Source organism: Phascolarctos cinereus, unplaced genomic scaffold (assembly GCF_003287225.1).
Source record: "Phascolarctos cinereus isolate Bilbo 61053 unplaced genomic scaffold, phaCin_HiC Scaffold_9;HRSCAF=440, whole genome shotgun sequence".
In the NCBI taxonomy this organism is placed as follows: domain Eukaryota; kingdom Metazoa; phylum Chordata; class Mammalia; order Diprotodontia; family Phascolarctidae; genus Phascolarctos; species Phascolarctos cinereus.
The window spans coordinates 54,320,809-54,347,614 of record NW_027556402.1 but is presented as its reverse complement, the minus strand read 5'-3'; the positions used below and the strand labels follow the sequence as shown (position 1 = coordinate 54,347,614).

The 26,806-nt window shown below is 36.7% G+C and overlaps 1 protein-coding gene across 7 annotated transcripts in view; it reads left to right on the top strand.

The window, feature by feature from the left end:
• CAMK2D (calcium/calmodulin dependent protein kinase II delta) overlaps positions 1-26,806 on the top strand; it is a 344,903-nt gene that overhangs the window by 97,118 nt on the left and 220,979 nt on the right. For all 7 annotated transcript variants that reach the window (XM_021001407.2, XM_021001404.2, XM_021001414.2 and 4 more), the window contains exon 3: positions 26,545-26,604. In XM_021001407.2, the coding sequence (XP_020857066.1) occupies positions 26,545-26,604 (60 nt within the window). The remainder of the gene's footprint in view (positions 1-26,544; positions 26,605-26,806) is intronic.

The following is a 26,806-nucleotide window of genomic DNA, read 5'->3' as shown; positions in this document are numbered from 1 at the left end:
CATTGAATGAGGATTTAAGATGCTTGGGTACCACTATACCTGTCACCTTGATTTCTTGAATGATTATAGGCAAATTGCATCTGTCATTTTTGTACTTGAGGGTTTTTTTTTTTTGCCTATTAACCTTGCTTAATTCTCTTTGGAACCTAATTGCCTCCTAGGGTGATTGTGAAGATTAATTAAGTAATGTCAGTAAAGTGCTCTGAGCTGCTTAGAGCAAAATGTTCTATAAATCAAAAATATCATTAAAAAGGTTTTGTTTGTTTTAAGAGTTTCTCAATGTGGGAGTAACATTTTTCCTGCTGTTAATGGGACCTATCCCTATTCAGGCCAAGGGCAAACTTGATGGAGTGGAAGAAGCATTGGACTGACAGGTAGGCTCCCTGGGCCTTAGCTCCAATTTGGCACAAAATCATTTAAATTCTCTGGGCCTCAGCTTCCTTATTTTAAAAATCAAATGTTTGATCAGAAGGATCTTGAAGGTCCCCCACAGCTGTAGAATTGATTCTAAGGTATTTCTCTTAACTTCTGTCTGTCCATCTCTTCTTGCTACAGCTTTTCAAATGCTATGGAGAATTTTTTTTAACTGGTATCCAATAAAGTAGCAAGGAACACACACATCAGGGTTTAAAGGAAGACAATTCTAATGCCACAATAGAGTGTTTTGGACTATACCTGTGATTTCATTAGTATAGGGTTCTTTTGACGAGGAAACTTCCTCTACTAATATATATTGGCCCCTACTTTGTAATTTACAGTCTTTGTGAAGTGCCTGGGGTATACTGAGGTTAAATGACTTGATCAGGGTGACACAGCTAATACATCTCAGAGGCAGGACTTGAGGCCAAGTTTTCTGGACTATAAATAGATGTAACTACATATAGATTCCCCAAATGATAGAACTTTTTATGTTTTGGACATTAGATTGAAAGTAAAATCAGATTTTTATAGTAAACAAGTTATATTCATATATGCATATACATATCCTGTTTGTGTAGTATTTAATTGACTTTCAGAAAAAAAATTGCTATCAATATTTGTTATTCAGCAGGGGGTGTGAAGAAGACGACAGGAAAGGTCACCTGTGCTACTGGTGGTATTTTATTAGGACTTTCTTCTCCTCATCTTTTGATGTCTGAATAAAATCTTTTCCTTAAGTTATTTCAGTTTCCATTGAATTTTGTGAGTCTTTGTGTAGGAGCATCATGTACCATATATCATTCATCTTTTTCCACATTACTTTAAAGAGATCTACAGCTGGTTTTGAGTGAAAATGTCTCCAGAGAAACTATTTTCAGTTTAATAAAGCAAACCTCCACCTACACTTTTCCCCTCCTTGCCTCTTAACTGGTTTGAATCCAGGGACTTTTGTCACATTTAGCTAGTTTCTAGCCTGACAGATGCTATGAGATTGCTCACTTTAGACAGAAAGCTCTGTGTGTGTTCTAATATATTAGATTAGATCTTGTAAGGAGAGGCCTGGAGTTACCTTACTGACTCTAATTCCCAGCTGGCATTTGGACTTTAAGGAAAAAAAACCAAAACATTTCTAGTTTGAAATGAGACTTGTCAAAAGAAATGGAATTATGTTTCTTATTTTCTGGAATCAATTTGTCTCTGTTCTTGATTGAGAGATATGTCTTTGTATTTCATACTCTTCATTCTCCTTAATGACTGCTATCTTTTTTTTTAGCCTAGAGCAAAAAGCAACCAAGTATGCAGAATATAATGTCATCAGTAATAATAAATGTACCTAGATTTTTTTTTGAAGTGAAAGCAGAATAAATAAAGAATATTTTCCCCAGGGAAAAAGCAAAGAGAGCAACAGTCATCTACCTAGAAAGAGACCTTGATTTTTCTCTCCCACTGGCAATAATTGTTTTTTACTGTTCTAAAACAGAAAGTCGTTAAGTCAGCTATTTATATTTGCATCAATTCAGCAAAATTCTTTTCTTTGGTTCATATTATGTAAGTGACGATGGAGTGAGTATGGGCAGCTTGTGATTTTCAATAGACATGGAGGTTTGAATAAAGCTGTGACCCAACCTCAATGACCTTGGATATGTCAGTCTGAGGGAGCACTTTTCTGCTTAAAGCCCTTTCCCCAAAGAGGAACAACATCAATACAAAGGCTGTATAAGAAGAAGTGTCAACTTAGACAGTTTTAAAAAGAGAGGAACATAAAATGTTTAACTTCACCACTTTTCAAATGAGAAGAACACAGGACTTAGAACTTATTTCAGTCAATATAACAAGTGACAAAAATATGGAGGTGGGGTTATTTCCATATTGTGGTCAGTCCAAAAAGGAAAGAGGGGGAGGAGGAGATGGGGAAGAGAGATAGAAGTCCAGGTAGGGAATGAGATGTAGAAACATGAAAGAGAAGGAAGAAGGGAAAGAAAGAATTCTGGAGAAGGGAAGGGACTGGAATAGAAGGGAAGACAAACGAGTCATTTCTAAGCTGTGTGCATTAATCAGGCTGAAGTAATTTTGTCACATCTTGTTGTTTCCTTGGGCTGTGATCATCAGAGTAAGTTATACCTGATATCTTTCCAAGAATTAAAAATAAGGTAATGGACAGATACAATCCTTGTTCTGGAGGGTTTCTCTCTAGACCCAGAACCTTGACATGATTCATGGAATCATGGAATGTTTTATTAGGAAGGGACCTTGGTAATCAACCAGTTCAAGCCCTCTGTTTTAAAGTTAAGGATATTGAGGTCCAGTGTTTTGCCGAAGACAACATTTAATTAATCTCAGTGCTGAGCAAGCCCACACATCTCCCGACTCTTAATTCAGTGTTCATTTCAGGCTACCACACAGCCACCAACTGGTCAGGAACAGTACTTTTAAATTGGAGCAGGATTAAGTCATCTGCCTCTTTGTACTTTCAAGCAGACTGGCCTATTAGCTATCTGTGCCTTTGGAGAAACACTCCCACTTCCCAGTTCTCTCACTTTAAGCACTCATCAGCTGCCTCCTCAAAAAAAAAAATTTACCAATTAATACAACTTCTCTTAATTTAAGATTGTAATGAAACCTTAAATTTCTCACTTAAGCCTACCATAAATAGTGAAAATTAGAGCTCTTCTTCCCTCAGCCTTTCCCACCCTCCACTCCTCAGTAGCTTTCCCATAAAGAAAAGAAAATATTTATAGCTTGAATTTTGACAACTTGGGTAAAATTTTAGCAAGTCGATAGAGTAGAAAGAGCACTGAAACAAGAGTCCAAAGACCCTAGGTTCTGGACCTGACCCAGTCATTTAGCTGTGTAACCTGGAACAGGTCACTAGCTTCTCTGAGCTTCAATTTATTCATTTGTGAAACAAGGAAATTTTTGTGTTAATTATTTCATCAAATATTTCCCAATTATATGTAAAAAATTTTAAATCATTTTGAAAAATTTTAAGTTCCAAATTCTTCCTTTCTCTCTCACCCCTCCCTCTTCCTTAAGAAGGCAAGAAATTTGATTTTGATTATACATGTAAGATCATGCAAAATATCTTTACATATTTCTATCATAAAAGAAACAAACAAAATAAAACAAAAAAAGAAAGCTAAAAAGTATGCTTCAATCTGCATTCAGAGTTCATCAGTTCTCTCTCTGGGGGTGGGTAGCATTTTCCTTCATGCAATTGTCTCGGATCATTGTCTTGATTAGAGCAATTAATGTCTTTCATAGTTGATCATCCTTACAGTGTTTCTATTACTATGTAAAATATTCTCCTGGTTCTGTTCACTTCACTTTGCATTAGTTCATAAAAGTCTTTCCAGTTTTTTTCTTATTGCACAATAGTATTCCATCAGAATCATATACTACAACTTGTTCAGTAATTCCCCAATTGGTGGGTATTCCTTTAATTTCCAATTCTTTTTTTTTTTTTGCCTTTTTGGTGATGCAATCAGGGTTAAGTGACTTGCCCAGGGTCACACAGTTAGTAAGTATCAAGTGTCTGAGGCCAGACTCCAAGGCTGGAGCTCTATCCACTGTGCCACCTAGTTGCCCCTTAATTTCCAAATCTTTACCACCACAAAAAGAGCTACTATAAATATTCTGTAAAATTAGATCCTTTTATTTTTCTTTGATCTGTCTGGGATACTGACCTAGTAGTGGTATTTCCGGTTCAAAAGGTATGTACAGTTTTATAATTCCAAACCATTCTCCAGAACGATTAGGCTAGTTCGCAATTCCATCAACAGTGCATTAGTGTCCCAATGTTGCCACATCCCTTCCAGCATTTGTCATTTTCCTTTTCTGCCATGTTAACTAGTCTAATAGATGTGAGCTGTATCTCAGAGTCATTTTAATTTGCATTTCTCTAATTAGTAGTGATTTGTGTGCCACATTTTTTATGTGACTTTTGTTTTTGTTTAGTTTTGCTTCCCCATTGGATATTTTCATCTCTTTAATTTCTTTTTTTTGTCTTATTGCTATAATTAGCATTTCTAATACAGTATTGAATAGTAGAGATGATAACAGACATTGTTGCTTCACCTCTGATCTTACTGGGAAAGCTTCTAGGTTATACCTATTATGGATGATGCCTGCTCTTGTTTCTAAATAGATACTACTTATCATTTTAAGAAAGGGTCCATTGATTCCTATGCTTACCAATTACTTTGGTGTTATATGTTTTCAAAGGCTTTTTGTGCACCTATTGATATAATCACATGATTTTTGTTGTTCTGTTTCTTCCTTTGTTAATCTGGGTAGTTTATCTTTTTATAAGTATTCATCCATTTCACTTAAATTGCAAGTTTCATTGGCATATAATTGGACGAAATAATTCCTAATAAGTGCTTTAATTTCATCTTCATTGGTGCTACATTCATTCTCTTCATTTTTGATACTAGTAATTTGGGTTTCTTCTTTCTTTTTTCCAAATCAAATCAACCTATGGTTTATCTATTTTATTGATTTTTTTTTCATAAAATCAGCTGCTAGTTTTATTAGTTTAATTTTTTTCTTTCAATTGTATTAATATCTCCTTTGATTTTCAGGATTTCCATTTTGGCATTTAATTGGTAATGTTTAAATTTGCTCTTTTTCTAGTTTTTTTTTTAGTTACATGCCATATTCATTGATCTGCTCTTTTTCTCTTATATTGATGCATTCATTTAGAGATATAAAATTTTCCCTAAGTCCTGTTTTTGTCTTCATTCCATAATTTTGGGATGTTCTCTCATTGTTGTCATTTCCTTTGATGAAATTATTGATTGTTTCTATGATTTGTTCTTTAACCCATTTATTCTTTCAGATTAGGTTATTTAGTTTCCAAAAATTTTTAATCTGTGCTTCCATGGCCCTTTATTAAATGCATTTCTTTTTTTGCATTGTGGTCTGAAAAGGGCGTATTTAATATTTCTGCTTTTTTTGCATTGGTTGTGAGATCTCTATACCCTAAGTCATACCGATTTTTGTGAAGGTTCCATGTACATCTGAGAAAAAGGTATACCTTCTACTCCCATTCATTTTTCTCCAGTCTCTCATATTTAAATTTTCCATATTCTATTCATCTCCTTGACTTCTTTCTTTTTTATTTCATTTTTTAGTTTTATCTAGCTCTGGGAGGGGATACTTGAGGACCCCCACTAATATAGTTTTAATGTCTGTTCCCTCCTTTAATTCTTCTAACTTTTCCTTTAAGAATGTGAATGCTATGCCATTTGGTGCATATATGTTTAGTAATGATATTACTTCATTGTCTGTAGTTTCTTTAGTTTCCCTTCTTATCCTTTTTAATTAGTTCTGTTTTTACTTTTGCTTCTTCTGCATTCATGATTGCTATCCTGGCTTTTTTTTTTTTTTTACTTCAGCTGAAGCATAATAGGTTCTGCTCCATCACCTTATTTTTACTCTATGTGTGTCTCTCTGTTTCTGGTGCATTTCTGTAAGCAACATTGTTGAATTTTGGTTTCTAATCCATTCTTCTATCTGCTTCCATTTTATTGGTGAGTCCATCTCATTCCCATTCATAGTTATGATTACTAACTGCATTTCCCTCCATCCTGTTTTCTTCTGTTTATTCCCTCTCTTTTTTATCTTGTTCTTCCCCTAAATTCTCTTTGATCTGGGAGCTTTGGAATTTGGCTGTAATATTCCTGTGAGTTTTCATTTTGGGATCTGTTTCATGTGATGATCAATGAATTATTTTCTCTGGCTCTAGGATATCAAGGCAGTTTTCTTTGATTTTTTTTCTTTTTTTAATGGCTAGCCTCAGTTCATTTTTTTTTATTAAATTATTTAAACTTAAATACTTAATAAGAAAAGAAAAAAGGAACATTATAAACTTAAATACAAAAATTTAAATACAAAATAAGAAAAGAAAAAAAAAGCTTTGCTATGTGCAAGCAAATTGTAAGAAGGATTCAAAATATACAGCAATAAATTTCCATTTCAAGAAAGCCTATTATTATTAAGAAAGGGATTCCAAATAAATATCTTATTTTTTTGCAGCACTTACACACTTAATTTTGAACATAATGTAGCACTTTATTTGTGCACAGGTTTTTGTTGTTGTTTTTGTGATATATCATTTAGAAATAGAAAAGCCTTCTGACCAAATCCACCAAAAAAGGAAATGGAGAAACAATTGACTTAAGGGTAACCAAGGGAAGAAAAAAAAAGGAAAAGAAATCTTCAGAACAACCATGAAAGAGTAATCACAAAAAGCCTTCAACTATGACTGACAGCAACTATCCCAAAGAGAAAATGGGATCACACCAAAAAAGAAGTTATTTAGGTGTGTGAGTAAGGGGTGTGTGTGTGTGTGTATGTGTGTGTGTGTGTGTGTGTGTGTGTCTGTGTCTGTGGCATAAATGTATCCTTAGGACAAAATACAGAGTGTTTAAATGAAAACATTTAGTTAGCTCTTCATTCCATCATAGTAATTTAAAAAACCTTCAAAAGTCAATACTGAACTTAAATTTCCCAGAATAGTCAAAGGAAAGGTTCTTATGCTTGCAATTCAAATTAATATTCTCATTATCAAAATAATTTTGATTAATTATTCTCCTGATGAATATAGTCCACCTTAGTGAAGCTTCATGTTCTTGAATTTTAAAGCACTATAAATTTAGAAATATTGAGGATATTTACATTTTGTTTTTACTAACATTCTCCTTTGAACCTTGTGTTGGTTTTAAACAATAGAAAATTCTGTTTATCTAAGAAATAAAGATAAGGGCATCAACTAAACAAATTACCCTACCAGGAGTGTGCTAGAGAGAGAGCTCCAAATGGCTCAGGGGAGCTGATTGTTAAATTTTTATTAGAACATTTATACCTCAGAAATTAGAAAAAAGTTACAGATGAGGGCTTGATTTATTGTTTTGCTGATTGCTTAAACTTAAAGTGATGTAGAAAATGTTAATAATGCAGATTAAACTTAAAAGTGGATCATATGTACATTTTGGGGGGGGCAGGGCAAGAACTGATTGTAAAACATTTACCAACACCCCTCTGACTCAAAGTAAATGATTAAAAGATTAACACAGGTCTTTCTGAGTTCAGGCATGATGCTCTATCCAGTGCCCCACATAGCTGCCCAAGAAATTTTTTAATGAATATTTAATCTTTGTCAACACCTTTTGTTTTAAATATTTCCTATAAGCAGTTTTAATATAGATGTAAAGTTGTTTCTCTTAAACTTTTTTGTTTGTTCCTTTACTTTCATGACTCTCTGGTGGATGCAAATCAATTTAAATGGCATTTAATATTCTTCCTTGTAAATAGTGGGCAGCCATTCACTTGGGACTCTAAACACTTCTCCATTTTGGAGCTGGACCAGTTTTAAAATCCTATAAATTCTAAATTAGCTTTTTAAGTGATACTGTATTTACTTGAGACAAATCATTCTAGATAAAGAATATGCATTAATTTTCTTTCATAGGAATCTTTTCAGAATGATGTTGTTTAGAAAGATGAATTTAAAAGGTGGCTACCTCCATAATTCATGCAGATATTTCACTTACTTCAGAGTGTTTTTATTTTGTTTATGGTTTTTATGGTAACTTTTTTTTTCTTTGCAAAATCAAAATGGAAAGGAGTGAAATTGAAGAATTGTTGCTTGGTGGCAAAAAGTGCTGGATTTGGAAACCTGGGTTCATATGCCATCTCTGCCAGTACTGTGTGACTGAGTTTATATGTAAAATGACGTGATTGGACTTAATGATTTCTGAGGTCCTTTTAGCTCTAAGCTCTATGATTCAAAATTAAAATATTCTGAAAAAAAAGTCTTATCAGCAAAGTTAAGAAGGTCTTGAACTTAATTCCTTTGCCCTATTTTACTCCCATCTCCTTGCCTTCATAAATGATTACTTACCAAACTCTAAAAGGAAACAGTGTTGATTTAGAAAAATAAAATAATACAATAATATCTGCATTTAATAAAAACAAGTTGTAGTGATTTAAGGAAAAACAACTTATGTGTCAAGGAGTCTCAAAATGTCAGACATAAAGCATATTGAAGAATGATATGGTTTTTAAAGTACTGGGAATTCTGGGTGTGGAAACTTCCTGTTCTAATATAGATTAGACAAGAGATTATTTTTTGTTATTTCATAAAGGTCATTCCAGATTGCTCTGTATTGCTTATATTTCTTAGTCTTACTTATAGTATTTTATTACAATAATATGTGATGATTTACTTAACCATTCCCCTCTTATGGGGCATTCACTTTGTTTCTAGTTTGTTTCTTTGTTTTTCAATTACACATAATGCTGCTATGAAAATTGTTGAAAAGATAGATTTTTGTTTTTTATAACAGTGTCAGGGTATATTCAGAACAGTAGAATTTTGGGGTCAAAGATGATGTGGTCAAAGGACGCTGTGGTGGAAAATATATGGGCTTTGAAGTCAGAGAATCTGAGGTTCAAGACTCTGTTCTGTGAATTTATGAGCAAGTCATTAAATGTCTCTAAGCTTCAGTGTCCTCATATGTAAAGTGAGGACTAGATGATTTGTAAGTTTTCCTCTGGCCATAAATCTATGATCTTACTGTTATTTTATCTTTGTCCTATCATATCATTCTCCAAGAAGATTATCCAAGTTTGCAAGTGGATGGAATCAAACTGAGCCCAAATCTTATTGACTTGTAACCTGTCAAAGCTGGAAGGGGCCTTGGAGACCATTCTATACCACCCCTCTTCCCTTACATAAGAGCAAACAGTGTTAATGCATAGCAGGGAGGGAATATATATGCATACACTGTTAAATTTAATTAGTATTATTAACACTTTCTTAAGTCAACACAATCAACAGAATGATAAATCAAGCTCTGATTTGTAGAAATTGATAATTTCTGAGGGGTAAATGTTTACAGTGAAAATTTAACAGTGGGCTGATCTTGGAATCCTTAGAGCTGGCTCCAGTAAACCCCTGAAAGAGTATAGGGAAGCGAAAGTTCTTGGGTCAGGTGAAGCCCAGAAGGCCCGGGAAGACAGGCTTGGGGTTCTCAGGCTTTCTCCCTTCCTTTCCTAGTCCCATTTGAAATGCCTCAACCATCTGCCTCCCTTCTCCTTCGACAGCCTGGGGAAATTGTGGCTGGTAAAGGTTTGACTTGCCTGAAGTCAGGGCAGAAGCTTGGATTTGAACTTACCTTATTCTGGCTGTATATTCACCATTCCTTCATTTCTACCCCATGGATCACAATGCTATACAAATGAGTTTGTAGTATAACTTTGGAAAACTATTTGCCTAATCATGTTTTTTTACAATTATCTTTTTCTCAATTTCATATAAACAAATTTTTAACATTTACATTTTTAAAATTTTGAGTTCCAAATTTTCTTCTTCCTCTCCCTCTGAGAAGGCAAGCATTTGATATAAATTGCAGCCATGTGAAACATTTCCAAATTTACCTAATCGTTTTGAAGGGATAACTTTTTTGAATTTTAATTTAAATGATAAATTGTAGACTTTTAAAATTAAGCATAATCCATTTTTTTGGGGGGGGAAGTTAATAACAAAATTTTGCCTGCCAAAAGAAAGCACAGATTTCTTTCTTCCATTCTTCTGAGATATTTTACTGGCCTTTTTTCTTTTTTTTCTTTTTTTAATTAATTTGTTTTCAGTTTTCAAAAATCACTTCCAGAAGCTTTTGAGTTTTAAATTTTATCCCTCCTCTCTCCCCACCTCCCTCCCCAAGATGGCGTGTGACCCTTTTTCTAAAAAGGAAATGGGAGGCAGCTAGCTGGTGCACTGGATAGAGCCTGGATTCAGCAGGGTCTGAGTTCAAATCACATAACACTTACTAGGCAAGTCACTTGACCCCCATTGCCCAACAACAACAAAACCCCCCCAAAAAGGAAATGTATGTGTATGAGGATGTCCATAAATGGACACAAACTATTATGTAATTTACTTCAAATGAATTCTATGTACTTAATTTTTAGAGAAAATTACTTAGGAATAACAACATCCCAGAAGCAAACTCCATCTCGGGTAACTATGCAACTCTCTATAAAAATAATCTTGCCTGGTGGAAATAATGGTAAACCAGTGACCTCATTCCTCTTCAGGAAACTTGGTTTCCGTTCTGGGTCCTAGGTCTTCAGGGCCTTGGTCTCTGGGTACTCGGTGTTTGGAAGAGAGTAGTGAGTCCCAGAGTGATAAAACTTCCCTGCTCCCAATTATAACAGAACAGAAATTGCAAAGCCAGAACATGAAACAGCACTCAGTGAAATTTGTACACAAGTAGGGCACTTCATGAAATCTAGGAGCACAGGAATATGGCTCTTTTTATTTCAAGTTCATTGACCCTAGTAGGGTAGGTGCTCACAGAGCAACCTGAGTTTTTACATTTAGTTCATTTATAGCATTAATTTGAGATGATCACAATGAAAGACAACTTGATAGAGTAGATAGTGAGCTAATCACAGAGTGAAGTAAGACTGGGGTTCAAGGTTGGCCATGGTTTGTATGATCTGAGGCAAATAATTTTGCCACTTTGTGTTACCCAGGAAAATCTCTAAGATTCCAGATTGCAGAATAGCTGCTGACCTGCTCTGATAATGGGACTTGTCTATATCAATGAAATCACAAGTCTAGTAAAACAAATCAACAAAACCCAGTAATAATAAGAGCTAGTATTTACATATCACTTTAAGGTTTTTAAGGCACTTTGCAGACATATAATTTTATCCTCGGAACAACTTGTGTGTATCTGCACTTGACAGACATTGAGTAAAACCCCTACTGTATAAATACCATTGTTCTGGATAGCATGTGTGAATATACAGGGTGTCCCAAAAGTCTTCATGTCTGTAAGTACTCAGTATGGCCCTATCTTGTGTGCATTACCAGTATAAGAATTTGGTGTTGCCAATTACCACTGAATTATATTGGTGCTATGCCTAAGAGCAGATTCTGTACATAGTGCATTTTTCCTGTTTATGATAAATATAACTACACATCTCTAAACCAATGCCATAATTATGGCAAAACAGGGAAAATTGCTCTGCTGAAAGAGATATAACATGTTGCCACTGAAGACCGTTGTTTATCATCTTGGAATAGTGGGCAGTAGAATGAAATCATTCCACAGCAACTCCCTCTCAAACAATTATCTCTGGGACATGGATGAGAAATGTTACAAAGGTAAAATGGATGGGCCTTGGCAACACATTGGATGTGGAGAGTGAGAGAGAGTGAAGAGTTAAGGATGACTCCTTGGCTGTGAGTTTGGGGGACAGTGGTACCCTTCAACACTAATAAGAAAGTTCAGAGGGCTGGAAGGGTGGGGAGAGAAGGATAATGTGTTCAGTTTTGGATGTATTGAGGTATCTATAGGACATTCAGTTTGAGGTGTCTAATGTGCAGTTAGAGATATAAATCTGGAGGTTAAGAGAGAGTGTAGGGTTAGGTAAGTAGAGTGGAGAAATCGTTAGCATAGAGATGACATTTGAATCCAGGAGAGCTGATTAGATTGCTAAGTAAAATAGGATTGAAGGAGAAGAGAAATGTGCCCCAGGACAGAGCCCTGGGGGACACATAACTTTAGCAGGTATGACCTGGATGAATGAAGATCCAGGGAAATAGTTTATAATTCTCTTTGCCTCAGTTTCATCATCTGTAAAATAGAGATAGTAGTGCTTAGCTCTCAGGGTTGTTATGACAATAAACTGAGATATTTGTTTAAAAAAAACTTTTGGCAAACCTTAAAGCACTATATAAATCCTAACTATCTTTCTTATTACTCACATTTGCATAGTGGTTTAAAGTTTTTAGAGCTCTTTCCTCAAAACATCCTTAGCAAGTATGTGGGTATGAGTATTGTTATTCTTTATTTTTTTAGGGGGTGGGTGGAAGGAAAGTGGGAGGGAAAGGGGACAGGCCTTTCAGGTAATCTCATTAGTATTGGGAACTTCTGTTAAGAAATCACTCTCCTTCCCCACCTTGCCCCCACCAGTTCAGGTCAGCAATTACTCTGTGCATTATATTCTTAGTATCTTGCCCAAGGTCACACAGCTAGTATGTGTCAGAGGCGGGACTTGAACTCAGGTCCTCCAGCTCTAAAACTTAGTGCTTTTTATACCACATTACACCAAAAAGAGCTATTTTTTCTTTATTGGGAAATCAGATCTCTCAAAGAATCATCCAGTTCTACTTGAAAAAAATTTTAAACTTCTTCAAAACCAAATAATATTGTAGACACCGCTCTAACACAATAGCACTAATTAAAAACCATGAGCTTTTCTCTCTCTTAATCCTGGTTCCATAGTAGAGAAGCATAACACTAAGTGAATTTGAGGGTCCCCCTTACATGGCTTCACTTCTGAGGTTCATATTCTTTCATAGCAGTGGGGAAAAAAAAGCCTCAGATTGAGAAGGAGGTGGAGGTCCATTGGCTTTGCTGGACACTGCCATTGTATATGTCCCACTTTAGCGAAACAGATTTCATAAAACATTTAGAGGTAATTATTTATATCGCAGAAGATTATTCGCTTCACAGAAAATTTTTTCTTCTTTTTATTTTTTTTGGTGAGGCAATTGGGATAAGTGACTTGCCCAGAGTCACAACAGCAGTGTTAAGTTTCTGATGCTGCATTTGAACTCAGGTCCTGCTGACTCCAGGGCCGGTGCTCACTGCACCACCTAGCTGCCCCCAGAAAGATTTCATAGTACTCTTCTTTTAGGTAATAAGCTCCCTTATTGGAGTTAAAATACAAATTTATCAAAATTCAGTTTATGTGCAGCATTTAAGGAACAAATCTATTAATTGAGGTAAGGTTTTAAACTTCAAAAGTTTTTCACCTGAAATCATAATTGCCTATAAGAAAAGATTTTTGGAAGAAGCCCTTACTAATGTTTATATCTGTAGTTACTGAGCTCATTTTCTAATTATTTCAGATTTTCAATCTAATCATAGTTTCAGAGTTAATCTTAAAAGGTCTTCAAGATATGTATACCATTTTATAGATGAATAAACAGACTTAGAAGGGTTAGCAGGATCAGGATTTGAACTCAAGTCCTTTGGATCTAATTATTTTTTCACTATATTGTATATAAATGTTTGTATAGCACATCCCACAATCTGTATTGCTGAGTATCTATCCACCCATGTAAGATGTGTGTATCCACGTAGTATGTACAAACATATAAATAGGAGGTTTAATAGTGGGGGGGGGAGGTCATTGATAGATATTAATTAATGTCTGGACTTCTTCTTAAGAGGAAAGTCAGCCCAATAGCTTGGAAGGGGAGGGGAAGCATACCTTTAAGCATTTCCCTGCATAAGAGCTCTTTATTTGGGCCTCTCAGGAGTATCAGACTAGAAATATATATATACTTTCCCCCTTCAAAAAAAAATTACTGGTCTAAGGGCATAGTAGAATTAAGGCAAAAGCTGCTAGCTTTCCTGATACCGTAACGGGCGAGGGTAGCCCTTATGTTGCTCTTGCCCGCTTGACTCCTTTTCACCAAATGCTAATTATACAATAAACTGGCACAGATAGTGAAAAACAACTAAACTCATTTATCTAAGCAAATAACAATTAGAATTTGGAGACACTGTGCAGATTAAAATATACTAGAAATACAGAGTGAATGAAGTTTTCCACTGGGAGTGTGGTCTCTCATCTCAGATCAAGAGAGAATGGCCCCAGTCTAACCCAAAGGGAAATGCCCAAAAGTCTCTAGGAGAGCAGGCTGGAAATTGGGGACATATTGAGGAACTGGCTTTCCCTACATATCTATTGTTTCCAAAGTCTGCCTATCTCAATATATCTGGAGTCAGTCCCCAAGCCAGTATGGCCCCATGCATGTCTTTTCTTAAGGAAGAAAAGAAGAAAATAAGTCCCATATCTCCAGAGCTTTCTCATCAACCCTCCCATTGTATAATTATCAGAATTACACCATCAGTCTCTCCACCAATTAGGAAAATCATATAAAATGCTCCAGGCTTGTCTAGAGGCCTGAATTAGATAGTTAGATAGATAGATAGATGGACAGGTAGATAGATAGACATGTATACACAGATATACACACACGCACATACACACACACACACACACACACACACACACACACACACACACACACACATGTATGTGTGTATGCTGGAGCCAGCTCTTAGATTCCCAAACCAGATTTTCAGGGTGAGCATTTAAACTTTGGAAAACAGCAAACATTGCAAAACCAGGGATTCATTTATTGTTTTGTGTACTTTATGGATTTAAGAAAGTGATAGAGAAAATGTTAATAATGCAAATTAAAATTGTGTGTCCTATGTACTTTTTTTTTTACTTAGGAGAGGCAGTTGTTAAATATTTACAAGCCTGCCTCTGTATATGAACATATATAAACATACCTATAGATACATGCATATACAAGAGAATTATGTTTCAGATTTTGTCTGTGACTTCCCAAAATCTGTTTGAATGAACTATGTCATAATAACTAATAGTACATGATTGTCTCTGCTGGATTTCATGTTGAATACTTACTGTTTTAGAGAACTGTGCAGAATACCAACTTTGCTTACCCAGGGCCTCATGGTCAGTATGTTGGCAGGATTTGGACCCCAGTACTTCTGGCTTCAAGGCCAGCTCTCCATCTACCACCCCACACTATCTCTTTTTGTGTTGTATTTACATTTTATAATACTGAGCGTTACGCTGAAGAGACCTTTTTCCTCTGTACTATGTTTAAATTAATCCTATTTTAGATTGACTAACTCTGTGTTCTCCTCAGTTATTCAGAAGTCACGATCATAAATCTCACTGTCCCAAATGAAGCTGAGGACACAAAGCAAGAAGAAAGGGGCTTCTGAGTAGCCAAAATAGAAGCAACAGTCTAGGAACTGAAATACATATATTTGTAATCGCAGAAGACTTTCACTTAGAGGCTATTTACTCTTATTCTTCACACTGCTGTCCTGTTTCTCAGTGTATACAACCATCTAGAAGTAGTCAATTAGGGCTGTTCCAGGGCTGCAGGCATTGACAGTCACAAAGACTGTTAGCTGATAAATAACAGAGTAGACAGAAAACCTATCGACTCTTACCAGAACTAAAAACAAATAAACGAACAACAAAAAATTGCCTTCTGAAGCCATTTAGTAGAAGAATCAAATAGCCCTACACATCTTTATGGCTTTTAAAGGTTGATAACGGAGACATTGTTCAAAGTGCTAGAAGAAACTGTACAGAACACGTGGTCCTAGTCCTTCATTTTATGGAAGAAGAAATGGAGGCTTAGTGAGGTGAGATGGTTTTTCTAAGGCTTTATCCTGGCTAATAGTGGTTTATAATAATTAAAAGTCATTACTCTAACTGATCAAGAAAAAGTTAATGTTCAATAGTGTCTAAGGTATGGAGTTGTACAAAACATTTTAGAAATATTTCCACTTAAAGTGGTTACCATAATAAAAACGACAGTTCTTTTTGGTTTTAATTAGCTATGAAATTCACTCATGAGGAACAACAGTATTTCCTAATCACACCATATAAATGAGGCATCAGTGCCCTATCAACAGGGCAGTGTTCCTGTTACTGTAATGTAGGATTATGCATCGTGGCAGCTTTTCTGTGATAGTTGTTATTTTGTGTAAGAATTAAGCATGGATTGCCTCAGGCTACGAGGTTGAATGCGCACTGACATGTTCAGAGTTCACACTTCCTCACCAAATAGTTAATAAGTGAGGTTGGTCACAACCTCATAGGATTTAGTGCTGGAAGAGTCTTTAGAATCAAAATGGACAAACTGTTCATTTTATGGATGAGGAAATTGAGGCCCACAAGATCACCCGGGGAACAAATAGCTGAACAAATGAGCGTTTTTGTCTATCCATTCCCAGCACTAAACATAGTGCATAACACATAGTAGGTACTTCAGTGGTTGTTAATTAAGACTTTATTTTAGAATTATGATTAAATGTTATCATTTCAGAAACTATAAATATTACAATTTAAAAATAATAATGAGATTATGCCATAATAGATATATTTTAGACAAACATACACAAGAGGAAGCAGTATGATAGTATAGTACCACCAAAAGGGGGAGAAATTGCCTATCAGAACATAGGGGTTCTAATCCACATTCTGCTGTTTACTAATTAAATTGGGTGACCTTGGGCAAGTGAATCATAGTGCCAAAGAGCTAGATGATATCTTCACATGAATTCTTTCAGTCTTTGCTTCCTTATATGTACTTGGATACTAATACTTGAATTATCAAAAAAGAGTCTGTCTTCAAGGAGGTCACAGCAAACATGTCTACCCTATCTCAGATACTCACACTTTGCATCTCTAAAACTACTTCCCTGTCAAGACCTAGAACTCTGAAATTCTCTTGGATCAAAATCTATCATCTTTCTAGGTGTTTTCGTAGTCTTACTCCCTCCTCAGTCTGATCTTTGCATTCATCATGACCTCCCTCCTTGTTCCCTCACCACTGCCCTGGCTTCTGTTTCACAGTCTGGACCTCATAGTTAGACAGTGCAGGAAGATAGAGCCCTCTGCTCTCAGGCTCTCAGTTCTCTGGCTCCTTGGTTCCAATGGTTCATGCACTGTGTAGCCCCTTTATCTCTTGCTGCCTGGGTCTGTCACAGATTCAAGCTACGTAACCTTGGCTGGATCTTCAGCAATGTATCACAGGCCTTTTTATTCACATCACATCTACTATTCTAAGCCTGCACTACCCTTCTCCTAAAATTACCAATCCTTTTCCCCAACAAGTGACTGGGATTAATCAACTTCTTTTGCATTGAGATGGCTTCAGATACTGCTTTATTGATAAGATTTAGGGCCATCCATGATGAGCTCTCAACTCGTGTAACTTCTTTAAACCTCATTTTCTTCATCTGTAAAATGGGGGTCATAATACCTATAATATCTACAGAGACTCAAATAGGTTAATGTATGCAAAGTGCTTTGGAGAACTTGAAGTACCCTTAAATATTAGTTATGATTTCTCCTGCCACATCTCAAACCCTTGTTATATCTTCATCCATTCTCTCCTCTTTCCCATGTCTCATAAAGGTGGCCCTCTTCCTCCTAACCTCTATTGGTATCCTTCTGATCCTTGTTTTTGTTTCTTCTCATCTTCCAGTTCCCTCTGCATGGGCTTGTTCTTCCTGCCTATAAGCATATTCTTGTTTTCAATACTTGAATGAGGAAGCTGTGGTCTCTACTAGAGCCTCCCTTTAGAGAGGACTCAGAATTTTCCATCTACCTCCAAATTTCCCTTGTTTTTGAATCCATGCTTCCCCCAGGATAAGCTCGTCACCAGAAATCTCATCATCATGGAGTTTGATTCAGCTTTGATACTCAGCACCTCCTCAGTACCCTTAATTGCATCTCCCCTCTGATTGGAGGGCTGAAAGGTGGAGCAGCAAGTTCCTCCCAAAGCCTTCCTTTACAGAAGACCTAGACTTTTTCTGCTAACTTCATTTCCCATCCCCTGCTCTGCTTATCTTTGACTCCTTGCAGAACTTGTCCCCATGCTGGGTGCCTTCTGGCAGTTTCCCTCTCAAATCCCCACCTGCCTTTCAGCTTCCTTTTGTGTATTGTCTTCCCCCTTTAGAAAGTAAGCTCCTTACGGCCAGAGATTGTCTTGCTTTTTTTTGTTTGTTTGCATCCCCAATGTTTAGCACCCTGCCTAGCACATAGTAGGTACTTAATAAATATTTACTGGCTATCCATATGAATACTCCTCCCCCAATGCTGTGGATTGAAACCTATCCACACCTTGTAATCTCCTATGATTCTGTATATCTTTTTCTAAATCCTCCCACAATGCATCTACCCAACATGGTGACCCAATAGTTTCCTAACAGATGTCCCTGCCTTTTGTATCTCTCTTCTTCAATTTACCCCCAAAATGATCACTTTAAAACACAGGTATAGTTTAATCACTTCTTGTTGTTCAGTCATTTCAGTTTCTTCAGTCATGTCCAGCTCTTCATGACCCCATTTAGAGTTTTCTTGGCAAAGATACTGGAGTGGTTTGCCATTTTCTTCTACAGCTCATTTTACAGATGAGGAAACTAAGGTAAACAGGGTTAAGTGACTTGCCCAGGGTCACACAGCTGGTAAGTGTCTGAGGCCACATTTGAACTTCGGTCTTCCTGACACTAGGCCTTTGGCACTATCCACTGAGTCACCTAGCTGCCTTTTAAAAGCCTTTAGTATGTCTCTGTTGACTATATCATAGGATAAAATACAAGCTCTTTAGTCTGACATTTAAAACTATTCAGAATCTGTCTCCATCCTACCTTACCAAACTTATTTCATACACTTTCCCCTCCTACTCTTTATATTCCATTTCATCTAGACTGTTAGTCCACTATTCATCAGTCTTTTCTTGTCATGCATACCATCCCTGATGCTTGTGACAGCACTGTCCACATCTCTGCCCATTGAAATCCCTTTTCTCTCAGTTAGACTCAGATCATGTGCAGATTTTTTTAGAAGTTATGAATGTTTATTTTAGTTCTAGAAACCTTTATTTAAAAAAAGTTTCTATTTATTTTTAACATTCCTTTTTCAAAATTTGTGTTATGAATTCTCCTTCCTCCTCTTCCTCTTCTACCCATCCAGAGGGTAAACAACACAATATCAGTCATACACATGAAATCATACAAAATAAATTTCCATTTTAGTCATGTTGCAAAAGAAAAAGCAAGAGAAATAAGGAAAGTGGGGGGGAAATGCATCATTCTACACCCAGACATCATCCGTTCTCTCTCTAGAGGTAGATAGCATTTTTCATCATGGGTCTGTTGGCATGGTCTTAGATTTTGCATTGAGCAGAGTAGCTAAGTCTTTCACAGCTGATCATCGTTACAATATTGCTATTACTGTGTACAATGTTCTGCTGGTTCTGCTTACTTCACGTTGCATCTGTTCATATAAGTCTTCTCAGGTTTTTCTAAACCATACCTCTTGTCTTTCTTATAGCACAGCAGTACACCATCACAATCATACCACTTGTTCAGCCATTCCCTCATGGATGGATATCCCTTCAGTTTCCAAGTCTTTGACACCACAAAAAGAGCTGCTGTAAATATTTTTGCACATATAGTCTTTTTTTCTTTTTGTTTGATCTCTTTGGGATACAGTCCTAGTAGGGCTCTTGATGCTTCAAAGGGTATACACAGTTTTATAGCCCTTTGGGACAGTTCCAAATTATTTTCTGGAATGGTTGGACCAGTTCACAACTCCATCAACAATGCATTAGTGTCCTGATTTTGCCACACATTCCCCAATATTGCCATTTTCCTTTTCTGCCATGTTAGCCAATCTGATAGGTATAAGGTAGTATCTCAGAGTTGTTTTAGTTTGCATTTCTCTTATCAACAATGATTTAAAGTATTTTTTTTTACATAACAGTAGATAGCTTAGATTCCTTCTACTGAAAACTGCCTGTTTATATTCTTTGACTATTCATTAATTGGGGAATGGTTCTTATTTTTATAAATTAGACTCAGTTTACTATGTATTTGAAAAATAAGGCCTTCATCAGAAAAAAAAACTGGCTGTAAAATTTTCCCCAGTTTCCAGCTTTCCTTCTAATCTTCTTTTGTTTGTTCAAAACCTTTTAAATTCAATGTAACCAAAATTATCCATTTTACTTCCCATGATCATCTCTATTTCATTTTGGTCATAAATTCTTCCCTTATATATATGCAATTTTGTTTTGAAAGATTTTGCTAATCAGCCCATCTGAAGATCATCTTTCCCTCCTCAAAATTTTATAGACTGTTTTGTATTGTTCGTCCCAACTCATCATTATCCTCTGCCTTTCTGATTGAAACCTAGAGCCATGAATTCCCAAATCTCCATTTAAGGAGGCACCTCAGCTCAGAATTTTTCTTTATTTCTCATTTGACTGCCCTACTCTGGAACATCTCTGATTTCTCTAGCATGCCTTCATGTTGGGTAACTTCCGTGATGCACCGCACCCCCCACCCCACAATTTTCAGCTTCCTTTTTGTGTGTTGTCTTCCCCAACTAGGTTGCAACCCCATTGAGGGCAGAAACTGTCTCATTTTTGGTATCTGCACCCTAGCACTTAGCACAGTGCCTGGCACATAGTAGGTGCTTAATAAATGTTTCATGTCTATTGACTTGTCCATAATAACAGTGCCTACTTGTCATACTTACATGGTTCTCCCCCTTGGTTTGAAAACTGTGTGAAGGCAGAGAATGAGTTTTTCATCTATGTACCCTCAATGCCTAGGGCAGACATAATCTTGCTTAGTGCTATTAGTTAAATTTTAGTTGTGTGTGTGTGTGTGTGTGTGTGTGTGTGTGTGTGTTTTGTCATCTGAAATAAAAGCACAGGAGGTTTTAAAGGTAAACCTTATTCAGCTATTTAACATAATACTCCAGGAGGGTAAGGACAGTGTCTAATCTCCACTTTGTCTCTCCCTGAATTAGCTACCCACACAGTTGATACTTAATAAGATGTTTGTTGAATGAATGAATGACGTGTTTCTGATAATGTTATGCACTTAATCACCAATCCTTACCTACCTACTCCCTTTAAAAGTGCAGTTATGAACTTTTAGTTTTAATGAGCATTCAAATTACAGCATTTCATTTGGGATGTCAGAATATATCCCAGTGGGTGAATGCAAAATGCCTTCTGATTCATAAGAAGTCAATAAGTTAAGTGATTATAATTGAAGGAAAAAGTGGAAGGAAGCTGTGTCTCAGTGGAAAGGCAGTGTATTGTGCTCCTGTTATAAAACCAAGTCTATGGGGGTGTAATTCTCTCATTATATTTATTGATGGTCTCTTTTTAGACAGTCTCATCTTGAATGAGTAGACTGCTTGTGCTTGAACAAATGTTGGGAAGTTGAGGGTAATAAATGGTCTTAGCTAAGTGGAGCCATTGCTGTTTCCTCCTCTTCTCTTGTCCAGAGCTGAGTGAAGGCTTGAAGGGCAAGCCTTTGAAGGTCGCCTAAAGGACTTCTCTCTTATCCTCAGAGAGACCTCAGTGTGAGACACAGCCCTTCTCAAGAACTCTTCTTCATCAACACATCACCCTTGGTTAAGTTAAAAAGAATCAGTAGCAGCCCTACAAGTTTGCTCCTGGGTGTCAGATTAGACCCTGTAATCTCTAACCCAGGGGTGGGGAACCTGGGACGGCAAGTGCGGCAGAATCCAAACTTCACAGATTTGGTCAAAGGGCCGCATTTGAGGACCTAGAGGGCCACATGTGGCCTTGAGGCTGCAGGTTCCCCACCCCTGCTCTAGCCTTCTAAACTAGAATCCAGGTTTTAGTGGCCATTTAAAAATCTTATAATATTTGTTTCTCTGTCCCCTGTAGACCATGTTTATTGATAGCAATTCAGATCCCAGCACTGCTACTTTAGGACCCTGGTAACTTTGGACAAGTCACTCAACTTTTCTAGTTCTCAGTTTCCTCATCTGTAAGTTGATAGGATTAGCCTAGCTGATGTCTGAGATCCCTTCTGACTACAGATCGATGATTCTATGATCTGTCAAAGAGGTTTCAAGAATGCTCCCGCCGCTGCTATGTAGAATGATGGCATTTTGTCAGAAAATGATTGTATCAGTAAAGACCCAATTATTTTAAGTCAGCAGTCCATCTTTGAGGCACAAAAAAATCAGATGCCTGTAATACATCTAAAGACCAATGGACCATCTTAGTTCGCAGCTTTCTTTGAAGAAGCTTTGTGAATACCAAAGACCTAACCAACTAAAGTCATTCTTCTGAAACCTTCCTTACATATTTCTTTAAGAACAGGAAGCTATTTTACTCTGGTTGAGATACTGAAAGGCAGTGTTGCATCATAGTGGAAAAAGAGCTGGCCTTGAAGACTGGGTGACTTGAAGTCTTGCGTCTGACAAATACTGGTTGTGTGACCCTGTGAATAACACTTGGTGCTCTGTAAGTTGCAGAGAATGTATTAGATTGCATTGATGGAGGAAGATAAAGGGAGACTACCCTTTAGTCAATAAAATCATAGATCCAGTGCCTATCCTTTGAGATACAGAAAAATAGATTCCTATATAATAATAATAATAACAGTAGCATTTATGTAGTTCTTTAAGGTTTGTAAAGCGTTTTATAAATATGCTCTCATTTATCCTTATAACAACCCTGGGAGGTAGGTACTATCATTATCTCAATTTTACCCATAAAGAAATTTAAGCAAAGAGAAGTTATTTGCCCAGGGCCACATGTTAGCAAGTGTCAGTCTGGATTTGAACTCAGATCTGCCTGCCTTCAAGGGCTACATGTGGCCTTCTAGGTCCTTAGGTGTAGCCTTTTGGCTGAGTCCAAGTTTTACTGAAAAAATTCTTTTATCAAGGGAATTTGTTCTGTGAAGTTTGGATTCAGTCAAAGGGTTGCACTTGAGGACCTAGAGGGCCACATGTGGCCTCAAGGCCACAATTTCCCCACCCTGATCTAGAGCATTTGATTTCCAGACTCTTCACTTTTCCAGGTTAAGATCATTAGGACACAGTCTGTTTTATCAAATTGATAAGCATTTAATCAGCTTCCAGAGGGTATAGAATATTCTGTTTTGGGAAACATACAAAGCTTAGAAGAGGTAATTCCTGTCCCTGTGGAGTTTACAGCCTAATAGAAGAATGACACATATACAAATAACCATATAAACCAGACTTCTGACCTTGTTAGTATTGGTAACTCCCAGTAAAAGAACTCCCTTGTTTAACTGATCAACAAAACCTTTAAAGTGACTACAGTGTGCCAGGCGCTGTGAATAGGTCCTGAGAATGCAAAGACAAAAAGATGAGTCCCTACCCTCAAGGAGATTACATTCTATCAAGAGAGGCATTACACATACATAGAAATATGTATGTTTATGTACAAACACACATATACATATTTATGTCTATATCTGTATAAACATACATCTACAACCATTTAAAAGATAGATACTGTCTTACTATACTTACATTAGATTAAACATATTTCTTTTGTCCCATTACAATTTAGCATCATTTTCTTCGGTTGAGTGGACTTAAGGTGTAAAGAGTTCAGTTCCATCTAAGCTAAAACTATTTTAATCATCTCTTAACATGGCATTTTTTTGTCCCAGGAAGCTGGCTCACTCCTTCTTTCTTCTTCATCTTGCAAATAAACTCCTATTGACTGTAGAAATTTACACAAGTATCTGGTCATTCTAAGCTTTAATTATCCTAAGATCATAGTATTTCATCCTACTCGTTTCTGTTTAACCTCGACATTGAATATCTCCTTCTACTAAAGAATCTAAGAATATCAGAGAGTTTCCTATGCAGACACTGGCTTATTATGATGCTCCTGTTTTCTTCATTATTTGAAACCATTAAAATTTTGTCTTTTGAGTCTCCCATCCCACTTATGCTGCAGATCCTTAAAAGCAGATTTACTTACAGGGGTGGGGAAGCTGCAGCCTTGAAGCCACATGCGGCAGCCCTTTGACTTCTGTGAAGTCTGGAATCAGTCAAAGGACCTAGAAAGCCACATGTGACCTTAAGACTGCAGGTTCCCCAACCCTGAGTCTTAACCCATCCTGGTGGGTTAGCATCTCCCTCACAGGGCTATTTTGAGGATCAAATGTATTTGAATGCTTTGCAACCCTTATAGAATTATACAATGTGAGTTAACACTTATTATGATTAATTTTATTATTTTGGAATAGCAGGCCAGAAGATCATATCTGCCTCCTTCAGAATGTCTTGAAATTTGTTTTCCTGAAGTCAGAGTTGAGGGGTAGTGTGGTATGATGGACAAAGAGCTGGCATTCAGATCCTGCCTCTGGAACAAGTCATTTGACATCTAAGTACTTCTCTCAAATTATGGGGTCCAGAACAGGTACCTGCCTCTCTGCACTGGTACAAGGAGTTTCTTCACTTTATACATGGAATCCTTAGTCCAGGAAAGGAGCAAAAATCAGTCTTTGCTGTCTCTATTACAAAGGTTGATTTTTTAGAAATTGCTTATACTTCCATGTCACCCTCTGCTTTTGTCGATTTCTACTTGCTCACTTCTTGATGTTGGTTTTGACTTCTCTCTTCCTCTTCCTTTTTTACTTTCTTCCTGTATTATTTCTTGTACTCTGAGAACATTTCAGCCTTCTGTGATAGACTAGAGCTTAGAGGGATATGTTCCTCACATCTTTATGCCTTTTCTGCTGCAGAAAGAACAGCTCACACGTGTGGAACTGATAATTCTCTCAGGGAGGCCTGAGAACATGATCCACTCAAAACCAGTTCCCTCGGTGTCTGCATTTCCTAGGTCAAAAGGTGAACACTTGTCTCAGGCAGCTTTCCTTCATCATACTCTTTCATGATACCTGCTCTTTTTGGTGGAGATGCCGGCTTGCCTCTGGTGACCATGTTTTAAAAACCCTTGTTTTGATTAATTGATCCAAGTGAACTAAATGAGCATTTATTAAGCACCCATTATGTGCCTGGCATTGTGGTAGACATTAGGGATACATAGAAAGGCAAACAGCAAAAACAGAAGAAAAAAAAAAGTCCCTACTGTCAAAGAGCTCATAATCTACGGTCTGCTCTTCCCACTTTTTTTATCCCATCTGTCCATTCCGGGCAGTTTTCTTCCTAGTTGAATGGGGGTTCCCAGGGTTGCTGGTGTATATTGACCTTTTATCTCTATATTATCATAAATGTCTTTACAAGTTATGCAATATACAATTGAGATGTTTAAAGAGTTAAGAGAAAAAAGTATGAATTTATGAATTTATGAAATTATAAAAATTTATTAACATTGTGCTAAGGGCTTTTAAAAATATCATCTCATTGGATACTTACAGTATTTCATGTCTGGGGATAGAGCACTGGCCCTGGAGTTAGGAGGACCTGAGTTTAAATCCAGTCTCAGACACTTGACACTTACTAGCTATGCGACCCTGGGCAAGTCACTTAATTCAAATAGCTTTGCCAAAAAAAAAAAAAACAAACCCCAAAAAAACAAACCTCATGTCTTCTGTTTGTTTGTTTTTGTATCTCTCATATGTAGTACTATGCTCTGTATACAATAAATATTTAATTTATATCAGTAACAACAACAATAATAACAGCAGGTACCATTTATATAATGCTTTTATGTTTTAATGAAGCTTTAGGTTTTCAAAAACCTTCATTTTTTTAATCTCATTTGGCTCATACAACAGCCATGTGAGATAACTGCTCCCCACTTTACACATTCAGAGACTGAGAGAAATTAAGTGACTTGCTCAAGGTCACAGATCATCTGAGCAGAATTTGAACTCGTCTTTTTTACTCCAAGTCCAGCATTCTATTATGCTACTGACCCTAATTTATTTGCGCACTTCCATAGTATGCACAATCTAAAAGCAGATAGCCTTAAAAAAGAAAAAAAAAGAACACCTATGTGGTTGACCTGAAGCCCTGTTTTTCTCTTATACAAGAACAATCATGTCTCATCCCATCAGTTTCTTAAGTGACAGGTCATTTCTAGCAAGTATCATGTAGCTGGGTTCCAAGTTTTCCCCTCAGGGTTAGAACATGGCATTGTGTGATAGGTACAGGCTTTCTTCTGGTATGACTGCAATGTTCGGGCATGGCAGGCCCTGTAAACGCATACAGGAAGTATGTGGTGACCTAAGTGTTTGGTCTTCTAAACACTAATGACAGTTAATCATTGTCTTAAGGGCCAGGGTAAGAAAGAACTATGCTGTTTCTGTGCTTTCTATTTTCCCCCCTCTACTGTCAAGGTTTGTCATCTGATAATTATAGATGGCACAGTAAATACTTTTCCTTGCTGAGCTTCTTGCAGGGGAGTCTTAATTTCAGCTGAATTTCTTTATACCATTGTGTGGAACTAGTGGAACACAAAGGGAGTGAATAGATGAGAACAGGAAAGGATATATTTTAGAAATAAGATTGTATAGTATACTGCCTTGGTACCAAATTACAGTAATCATGCTTTTGGAGAAATGAAAGGATAAATAAACTTGAAAGGCATTATGACATGTACTTTTTGGTTTTTCTGTATGCTTTATTTTCTGTGTGATGTACTCAATTTTATTTACTTGCTAAAAATTGTGAATCTGCTCTTTCCTTTTGCAGATCACCAGAAACTGGAACGGGAAGCTAGAATCTGCCGTCTTTTGAAGCACCCTAATATTGGTGAGAAAATGCCTTTACCTATCAAGTTTTCCCTTTTCCATTCTAAATTTGACCACCATTTGCTTTGGTGCATCATCGAATCTCTACAAATGCATACTAAAACAGGCAGCAGAGGAGTGGATTATAGCAAGGGTAGACAACAAGGTTCTTCAGAGCTGTAGGGCTAAGCCTTGAAATTATCATGAAAAAAAATTACCAGTAT